At 30.8% G+C, this 10,945-nt stretch overlaps 1 protein-coding gene across 1 annotated transcript; it reads left to right on the forward strand.

Annotated features, from left to right (window-relative positions):
• The first annotated feature begins 869 nt into the window (after nt 1-869).
• Nucleotides 870-7,095, forward strand: LOC110876313. Its single transcript, XM_035977027.1, has 9 exons — nt 870-963; nt 1,057-1,347; nt 1,427-1,660; nt 1,913-2,179; nt 2,303-2,741; nt 2,862-2,933; nt 3,035-3,801; nt 3,935-3,958; nt 6,617-7,095. Exons 1-9 carry the CDS (start codon nt 870-872, stop codon nt 7,093-7,095), a joined length of 2,667 nt encoding a protein of 888 aa, XP_035832920.1.
• The last annotated feature ends 3,850 nt before the right edge of the window (nt 7,096-10,945 follow it).

Genomic DNA, 10,945 nt, shown 5'->3' on the forward strand with positions numbered 1-10,945 from the left:
GATATTTGGTGACTTTTGAGAAGTTGGTTTTTGTTGATGTCGTCTAAAACAATTGATTGTTTGAATTCGTGGTTTTGTTTTATGGTTTTTATTTGTTTCTTCCGGACAATACATGTTTTGAATTTCGAAAGTTGTGATGTTTGGTTATGAGTAATAATCGTGATTTTAGTGTACCTGTTATTTTTATTTCGTTTTTAATGTCTTTTTTACATTTCATTTAACACTGACTAATAGTATATGTGTATTTTGTATGTGGTTTTTATTATAACTAATCATGTAACTTGAACATGTATTATGTTAACATATATCGAAGTTTTCCAATCTTTAAAAAAAAAACAAATAAGATTATTTTAAATATATTTTTTAGATGAATTTATGGTGTCCACTATTAGTTACTAATAATATTTTAGTTAAATATGTTAAGGTGTGATAATTATAGAAAGCATACCTGTCGGATATATAATTTTGCTACATTCCATATATATTTATGATCCAACTAATAAGTTATGTAAAAAACGTCTAATTACCTAAAATGCATCTTTCATAAATTTAGGGAACACAATAATGCATTATTTCTTAATTACTATCAATTAAATTTATATCCATATTTAAGGTTATTTCCTTTTCACTACTTGAATACACTCTCATATATTGTTATTTATATGTACATCATTTGTTCTCACAACAAAGAACATCATCATCTAATTTGACAAAGTATGAAAAAGTGTTCTATTATACTTACTGGTTTCACGTGATATAAGGTACGTGTTCTATCCTCATTATACATTTACTTTATCTATCTTTATATATTATATATTAACTTATGTGCAACTATACATGACAAGTAATTACATTTTGCATTTTAGAAAATGTCTCACATTCGTAAAGGTTCATCCGCATCAAGTCCCGGTTTACGTAACATAAATGTGACTTCAGGAAATCCTTTGTCTGATATATCTAACGGTATGTTCTTAAATTTATTTTTTTTGAGATATTATTAATTCAATTATCTTTTCAATTCATTTCATTGTTTTACTAATTCATATATCATCTCAGTTGATATATGCAGCAACACTGACAAACCTGAAGCTGTTCAAAGAACAAAAGCTAGAAGAATATATTCCAACAGTAAAAGATTCAATACAACCTCATCGCAGACTCAATCCACACTAAATTATTCAACTCATAATAATAAAGAAAATTTAAGTTCATCCACATCTACCATGTATAACAGATCATTTTGTAGACGTGGTATAAACATCAATTTTTCTTCTGCTTTATCATATTCGGAAATTCATAATACGAATCTTCCTTTTTCAACATATCCTTCACATGATATTTCCAATGGTATTTTCAAATCTATATTACTTACTTTATTACAAAATTTCTATTTATATAAATTTAACTAATGTATATGTCATTTTAGTTTCTATACGTAATGTAGACAAGGATGAGGCTGCAAAAAGAAGGAAGGCTAGACGTATATATTTGAATAGCAAAAGATTGAATAAAAATTCAACACAGACTCAATCGACATTAACTTCTTATACGACAAATAAAGAGAATATTAGTCCGAACACTACTTTTACGTTGAATAGATCATCTTTTAGCGTCCTCTCAAGTATCAATGTCTCTTCCGGTTCATCTAAATTCAATTCAGGTAAGACGCGAGTAATGTTGTTTTTATCATATTATGAAATAAGATTTTTTTTTCTTCTATCATCAAGTGTTTTAAAAAGCATAACAACTTTATTTCTATCTAATTTTACTAAGTCATTTATGTACATTAATTTTCTTTTAGTTAACAATATTATTATCAAACTTTTTAATATATAGTTAACGAAGTTATATATTTTTTTAATTTGTTTTTTATTATATGATTTTATATCATTTGTTATAATAATTTTTATAGGAAACATTGCATCTTCCAGTGGTATTCCAAGAAACATTACAAGCAACTCAGCATCAGACATGATACCTTCTTCATCATCTACAATTCCACCAAATACTGTTATAGCATCAGACGAACCTTCACCATTGATAAGAATGTCATCAGGAAAGCGTAAATTAGTAAGAAAACGACGAAACTTAACACCTATACCTATTATTGATTTGACAACAGATGATGATAACGAGTTTGCTGATATCATTGATCAACATTTAAAAGGTGTTTCAAAAGGTAAAGTTAATCCTCTTTTATTTATTACTGCTTCACATATTTATTTTCATATTGTTTTTTAACAACATAGATTTATTATTTTTAATAACATTAATCTTTTAACTGAAATAAAAAAATGTACAGACTACTTGGATCATGGTGACCAGATAATCGTGTGTCGAACGTGTAGCGCAAAGCTATGGAAAGCAGAGGCGGATAGGGGAGAACAGAAGCGAAATAAACCTAACTATTTCCTTTGCTGTTCATACGGTAAAGTTTTGTTACCTGATTTTAAGCAGCCTCCTGAAATTTTGAAAGATCTATATGTTGGCGTCAGTGCGAAGAGCAAATTCTTTTTAAAAAACATTCGGCGTTATAATTCTATGTTCTCATTTACATCTATGGGAGGAAGGATTGACAAAACTATCAACCGTGGAAATGCACCTTATGTGTTTCGATTAAGTGGTCAAAATTATCATACTATTGGGAGTCTATTACCTGAAGATGGAAATGAGCCAAAATTCAGCCAGTTGTATATATACGACACAGATAATGAAATATTTAATCGACAAAATGCTGTTGGGTATGTATTAATTTCATAGTCTTTATAATTACCTATATTTGTCGATTTATTTTATATGATATTAATGTTAGTAATACATATATAATCGCTATTAATCCATACATTTTGTTAATTTTATAGGGGCTCAAACACTTCTTTTACAATAACTGAGTCAGCTTTTGATGTTCAGATCATTGAGGAACTTACACTTATGTTAGACACTAACAACGCTTTGGTTAAAATTTATCGACAAGCTAGAAATTGTTTAAATGAAAACCTTACATCGACTTGAAGCTTTGTCTAATTGGTAAAAGATCCAAAGATGGTAGGACATATAACCTTCCTGAAGCTTCTGAAGTTGCTGCATTAGTTATTGGAGATCTGACTCAAGCTGTTGAGAATCGTGATATAGTAGTGAAAAGAAGATCTGGTCGGATTGAGCGCATAAGTGAATTACATCCTTCTTATCTTTCTCTACAATACCCTCTTCTATTTCCATACGGAGAAGATATGTACAGGGTTGACATTCTTCATAGAGGTCTCAATCCAGACACGAACAGCAAACGTCCAATGTGTACTATGCGTGAGTTCTTTGCTTATAGATTACAAGATCGTGTCGATAAGTTTTCTTTGATTCATAATGCAAAAAGACTTTTCCAACAATTTGTTGTTGATGCTTACACTATGATTGAGAGTGAAAGGTTGTTTTACATACGGCGACAACAAACTCATTTGAGGTCAGAAACTGTTCAGAATATTCAGAATGCAAGTAATGCTGGAAAAAAAGATATGTCAAAAATTGGAACACGTATCTTTATTCCATCTTCCTTTACTGGCGGTTCTCGATATATGATGCAAAATTACTTAGATGCAGTGTCTTTGTGCAAATGGTTTGGGTATCCAGATTTTTTCATCACTATTACGTGTAATCCAAAATGGCCGGAGGTGCAAAGGTTTTTAAAAGATACGACGATAAGGCCTGAAGATAGACCGGACATTTTGTGTCGAATTTTCAAGATAAAACTAGATTCCATAACAAAAGAATTGAAAGAAGGCAAGTTGCTCGGTAGAGTTAATTCTGGTATGTTTATTTATACGATAACATTTAAAGACTACTGTTTTTAAATAACGTTACTTTATATTTTATTAGTATTATTATTATTAATCTATATTTAATGTTGATAATATAAGTTACTTTATTTTTTTTCTAATTTATTATATTTTTGTTGTTGTACTCTGTAGTTGTCTATACTGTTGAGTTTCAAAAACGCGGACTTCCTTATGCACACATATGTGTATTCATGCATTCTGACATCAAGATTCTATCTGTTGACCAACTAGATCCAATCATTTCTGCCGAAATTCCAGACATAGCCGAGGATCCAGAGTTATATAAACTTGTGGCAGACTACATGATTCATGGTCCGTGTGGTCCTCTCAATATGAATTGTCCTTGCATGATCGATCGTAAGTGTTCCAAGAAGTTTCCTAAGAAATTTGTTAACGAAACATGTTTGGATAAAAAAGGATTTCCAGTTTATCGTAGAATGGATTCTGGCCTATCTGTTGTTAAATCACGTGTGAACGTAGTCAATAGATATGTTGTTCCATATAGTAAAGTGTTGTTAAAAAGATACCAGGCGCATATTAACGTTGAATGGTGCAATCAAGTTGGTTCTATCAAATATTTGTTCAAGTACATTAACAAAGGCCCAGATAGAACTACTCTTAGAGTTGTTGAAAGTGGAAATCAGGATGAGCAGGAACCTGTAGTCGATGAGATAGAAAAGTATTACGATTGCCGGTATATTTCTGCATGCGAATCTGTTTGGAGGATCTTTTCCTATGATATTCATTATCGATATCCCGCAGTTATTCGATTGCCGTTCCATTTACCTAGTCAGCAAAACGTAGTATATGGCGCAGACGATGACATTGACGAGGTTCTTAACAAACCATCTGTTGCTTCTACTATGTTCTTATCTTGGATGAAGTGTAACGAAAAATTACCTGAGGCACGTAATCTTACTTATGTTGAGTTTCCATCAAAGTTTGTTTTTAAATTAAGAACTCGCAGTTGGGATATAAGGAAACGACGTCCTTCAATCGGTAGGATTCATTCGGTGTTTCCTTCAGCTGGTGAAGCGTACAACCTCAGAATATTATTGAACAAAGTAAAGGGACCAAAATCTTTTGAAGATATTCGTACTGTAAATGGTACTTTGTATCCAACTTTCAGGGACGCATGCTATGCGCTAGGGCTTTTGGATGATGATAACGAGTATATTGAAGCTATCAAAGAAGCTAATTTGTATGGAAGTGCTACTTATCTACGGACGTTATTTGGAACAATGCTGATGTCTGGTAGTTTGTCTAGACCTGATTTTGTATGGGAGAAAACATGGACGTATTTATCGGATGACATTTTATATAGACAAGAAAAACATTTGAATGTTGATGGTATGTCTTTTTTTTTTAATTTTTGCATGTTATCTAATATTCAATTAATATATTTATTAAATTAATTATTTTTTGTTGATAATTTTTTTATCTGAATGAAATAAAAAGAACTTCATTTGTACAAAAAAAATTTTGTTATTTACCCTTCAAGTTCATTTATATCATATTTACCAAAATATACTTTAATATTCGACAATAATAAAGAATTATTGTATTATTAAATACATCTTCAATTTTGTTTGCAGATTTAAATTATTCTGACGAAGAAATAAAGAATTTGGCGTTGTTAGAGATTGAGAAGTTCTTACTTCGTAATAATTCATCTCTGAGGAACTGTTCAAATATGCCTTATCCTGATGATGAGTCTATTTCTTCGTCTAACAATCGATTGATCAACGAGGAGTTATCTTATTTCCAAAATACCATGGAAGATGAGTTGAATAATATGTTACTACTTTTAACAGATGAGCAACGTAATGTTTTTGATCAGATTATGGAATCTGTTAGAACAAACAAAGGTGGTGTCTTTTTTGTTTACGGATATGGTGGCACCGGTAAGACCTTTCTTTGGAAGACATTGTCGGCAGCAATTCGAAGTAAGTCTGAAATTGTTTTAAATGTTGCTTCAAGCGGTATAGCTTCTTTGCTACTTTCTGGAGGTCAAACAGCCCATTCTCGATTTTCCATCCCTCTGAATCTAAATGAGGATTCTCTTTGCCGCATGAAGCCTGGATCTGAACTTGCGTGTCTTTTAAAAAAAACACAACTTATTATATGGGATGAGGCTCCAATGATTCATAAACATGCCTTTGAAGCATTGGATAGAACCTTAAAAGATATATTGATGCCTGATTGTTCAAATAGCGAAGCTTTACCATTTGGAGGAAAGGTAATTGTATTTGGTGGTGACTTTAGACAGATTCTTCCTGTTGTTCCTAATGGCTCTAGACAAGATATCGTGAATGCTTCCCTGAGTTCGTCATATATATGGAATAAATGCAAGTTACTAACGCTAACAAAAAACATGAGGCTCACTGTTGGCATGAATCATGGTGATATTGACAAGACAAAAGAGTTTGCTAAATGGCTTTTGGATATTGGCGAGGGAAAACTTGGTGGTCGCAACGACGGAGAAGCTGTTATTGATATACCTCAAGAACTGTTGATTACTGAGTCCACTAACCCTATTGGTAATCTGATCAACTTTGTGTATCCTTCGATACTTGAATCGTTCAATGATCCAAATTATTTTCAGGAAAGAGCCATACTTGCTCCTAAGAACGACGTTGTTCACGAGATAAATGATACCTTATTAGCAATGTTTCCTGGTGATCATAAAGAGTATCTAAGTTCAGATTCCATCTGCCAATCTGAGAATGTAACTGACCATATTCGACACAATGTTTACCCCCCCGATGTTCTAAATGGTCTTAAAGTTTCAGGAATGCCGAATCATAAGTTGGTTTTAAAAGTTGGTGTTCCTATCATGCTGCTACGTAACCTTGATCAGAAAAATGGTCTGTGCAATGGTACAAGATTACAAGTCGTAAAACTTGGTGATCGGATTATTGAAGCAAAAGTGATTTCTGGTAATAATATTGGTACTAGAACTTTTATACCAAGGATCAATCTTTCCCCCTCTGACAAACGAATACCTTTCAAGCTTCAAAGAAGGCAATTCCCGATAGCTGTGTGTTTTGCAATGACGATAAATAAAAGTCAGGGACAGTCGTTATCTAAGGTTGGTTTGTTTCTAAAGCAGCCTGTTTTCACTCACGGACAACTATATGTTGCAGTTTCAAGAGTCAAAAGCATGGATGGTTTAAGGATGTTAATATTAGATGTTGAGGGGAACGTTACTAATAAGACTACAAATGTTGTATACAAAGAGATATTCTCAAATTTACAGTTTTGATTTATAGTTTCATTATTTTAATATTAATATCCAACTGTCATATTATTTATTCCTTTACTCCGAAATTTATATTTCCATTTTACTTTATATTTTTTTTACATTTCATTTGTAATATATATCACATACAATTTATATAAATAATCTTAACCACATATAAACAAACACAAGTTAGTTTGTAAATAGATATATTTAAACATTGATAACCAACAAGTATTTATGCACGATACCAACTGTTAATTACATTCAAAATTATGGTACTTTGTTGGATGATATAATAGTAGTTGTCTTTAACCATAAACTACCTACTAACAAAATAAAACATCATAACCATAGAAACTTTGTCCAAAAAAGAGTAAACCAAATAACATGATCACAAAACAGTCATCATTTGTTCTACACAAACACCTTCATCATTAGATTACCTGTTAACATGCATTAACCCCATCCACATTTGATAAGATCAGGAGATTTGATGAACTTACAAATGTGAAATGCAGTCTATCACCCAAACAAAGTCCATTCTCCTTCATGAACATCGGCCAACCTTCGATTGCATACCTTACAGCATTTCCATTCTCTTGGCGCCTAACATTCATTTTGATTGTTTTTCCCTTCATGTTCCTCACGTTTAACTTATGAGATTTATTTCGGAATCCCGCTGCTCTTACAACATTAGCAGGCATTCTCTGCATGCAAATCCGTATTTAAGAACTCATTCAACCATATTCATGTTATAATATTTCAGTCTATGATTTTTATGTAAAAAATACATACCATGCGGTTTTCTCCTTTCATTGTGAAATCATATTTTCCAATTTTCTCAACAGTAGTTGTTTTTGCAACAACTTTTCCTTCAACCTCCAATATCTTCAATCCATGATCATCCCTCTTTCTTTTTTCCTTTACCTTTTTTTTGAACACATACATTATATTTAGAATAAAATCTAAGTTAATAATAAATGTTGATCACTACATATTGTTTATTTATGATAAACGTACCATCCGTTTCCGAGTTATCTCTCCATCTGTTGAGACCTTTTCCATTTCAAATTCTGTCCTGCATATCAGCTCCTTACTGACCTCCGCATGACAATATGCCTCTACATGTTTTCCTTTCTTCGTAACCTATTAAGATAACCGCTATCTTTAGATAACAATAACCATTGACGCCTAATTAAATATGTCTATATATATTAATGAAACTAATACTTTATTCTTAATTTTTAAATAATTACATCATATTTTTTTGCTTTGTTTGTCTCTTCTGTCTTCGAAATCTTTGTTTCTACCTTTGAGTTTTCTTTTCCAGCAATGTTCTTAATCACTTCCTGTTTTTTACTACTTTCATGAATCTGTGTATCATAGTTAATAAAATTACAACATCTGATTGTAATGTGTTTTAATCTACATAAATATAAGGTTATTACCTCAGAAATCATCTCATCTGTGGAGTCATCATCATCATCACCGAAGCTCTGTTATACAATAAGATATTAGCAAAAGAGACGTAATTATTACTAAACTGTTATAGTTTAAGTTGATAATACTTACAAACTGGACGGTTTTGTAGTATGTGTCTTTAGGTATCTCCATCAGAGACTCATCTTCACTTTCTTCTTTTTTTTTCAAAACAACTTCAACTCCTCGACGATAAATCTTTATCTCAAATTTTTTGCTGTCCTTCTTCATCAACAACATTATATCATCATCCTCTATCCCAAGATCATCAAATAGTTCCGGACAACCTTTCGTAAAAACATAATTATCATTTATTTTCTCCGTCTCAACTTTCCAAATCTGACCTGCTGCACATATGTTATAATAATCGTTTACTGGCGTGTAAGAGTAACATTTTGTAACATAAGCTTCGGGAATCACCTGAAAAGTTTAGTAGCATTTTACTCTCAAATATATATGTATATCATTTATTTTACAACTATAAAGAAAAATAGATTAATATATAGTTGTATACTTACTATTATCTTTAAAATGCCGTGACGGTTTACTGTTACGAAAGATTCACCACATATGTTGTTGACGAAACAATCAATGTGAATATCTTTATCTTTCATTATCCTTAAGCGCAACAATGTCTGTTTTTTCAACTGAAGATCCCTTACGACATTTTCCAACCATCAGTTATAACCGATTCCCCGCTTATACTTCTCAAATAAACTGTCCAACTTCTTTCACTTTCATGATGTATCACTACTTTAGTTCTTTGCCAATAATCACCGTATACACTCTTAACAAAGTCAATTGGCAGTACCTGTTGTTAAATTTATGTTAAAGATATTATCTAACACAAATTAGATTTACTTTATTTTCTAACAATTGTAACATACCAGTTTCATCGAGTAATCATCATCTAACACAGTTATGCATGAGGAACTCATCTTTATATACCTGTAACCAATGATGTATATATTTGTTTACAATATAGTATAATACAATATACAATATACATATAAACAATAACAAAGCAACTGTTATCTCATCATCTAACCATAATTTTTTTCACAATAACATTCACAAACTATATCAACCAAATAAGTATAGTAACCTAAATTTTATACTTTCAAAGACAAACAATAAAATGTAATCCGTTTTAGATAAACATAAGGTACACAATAAATAACATCGTTAATCAAGATTTTTAATGTTATAACCTAATCAATGATACAAAATACAATGTTAATCATGAATTTTTAATTTTCACAATAAGACGCACAAAATATATCAACCAAATCATCTTATTAACAGAAATTATATATTTTCAAACACATGCAATAGGATCTAATTTATTTTAGACATACATAAGATACACAACATTTAATTTCATAAAACTGAAAAACCTGATTTCATGTGTAAACCGTCAACAATCGCCGGAAATACTTCGGTGAAGTCACTCAAACCGAAAATTGGTGTTCAACTCAGATGATAATAAGTGTGTGAATCAAAGAGGAGATTTCCGTTAAAATGATCGGAAAATATGTAGGTAAACTTACTTTACCAATTTCTTCTTCACCGTCGGTTTAGGTTTCTTGAGCCAAGTGAATGTTGATTGAAGATGATGGAGTGTTGCAGCAGAGTTGATATGATATGTGATGATTATAGTTTCTATTTTATTTTTAATATTTAAGTATCGATGTTATTATTTGGCATATATCCGTTATTTATGTCATAATATTAAACTAATGTTATTTATTTTACCCATTATGTATTTGAATATTATACAAAAATATATATTCACTAATTAGTACTAATATTTCGTAAAACCTTTTAATATGTTAAATTTTTATTACTAGCAATATTTTGTAAATCTATCAAATTTTTATTACACATTTACAATAATTACATTAATTTCTATACTTTTGTACAATATTGAGTTTAATAATTATTTACATAAATAGTTATAAGAATTTTGGATTCTATAGTATCTTTAATTTTACTTTCCAATTTTCTCATATAAATACATGTTGATATTTTTTTCTTTCATTCTATATGTTGCCATTAGTATTCGGTTGTTAGTATTCTTTCTCAACTGTCGTGTTTGGGTGAAGATGTATCGTCATGGTCCGTATTTCATCATAACTATACTTGATCCACTATCCCTTCAACAGGTACATAACTTTCATTATTGTTTTTATAAACTATTTATTAGTATTGTTTGATGTTTGATATTTTATTCTAAAGAAATTTTACATTTATTTTTTTGGTTTTCAGGCTATACCTATATGTATGAGTAGATTTATATGGACGAATAAGTTACAATCCTCAACTGTTAGCCTTAAATTTGATGAAAAGCATTCATGGCGTGTTCGCATCAAATTAATAGAAGATGTATTCT

Source organism: Helianthus annuus, chromosome 9 (assembly GCF_002127325.2).
Source record: "Helianthus annuus cultivar XRQ/B chromosome 9, HanXRQr2.0-SUNRISE, whole genome shotgun sequence".
Classification (NCBI taxonomy): domain Eukaryota; kingdom Viridiplantae; phylum Streptophyta; class Magnoliopsida; order Asterales; family Asteraceae; genus Helianthus; species Helianthus annuus.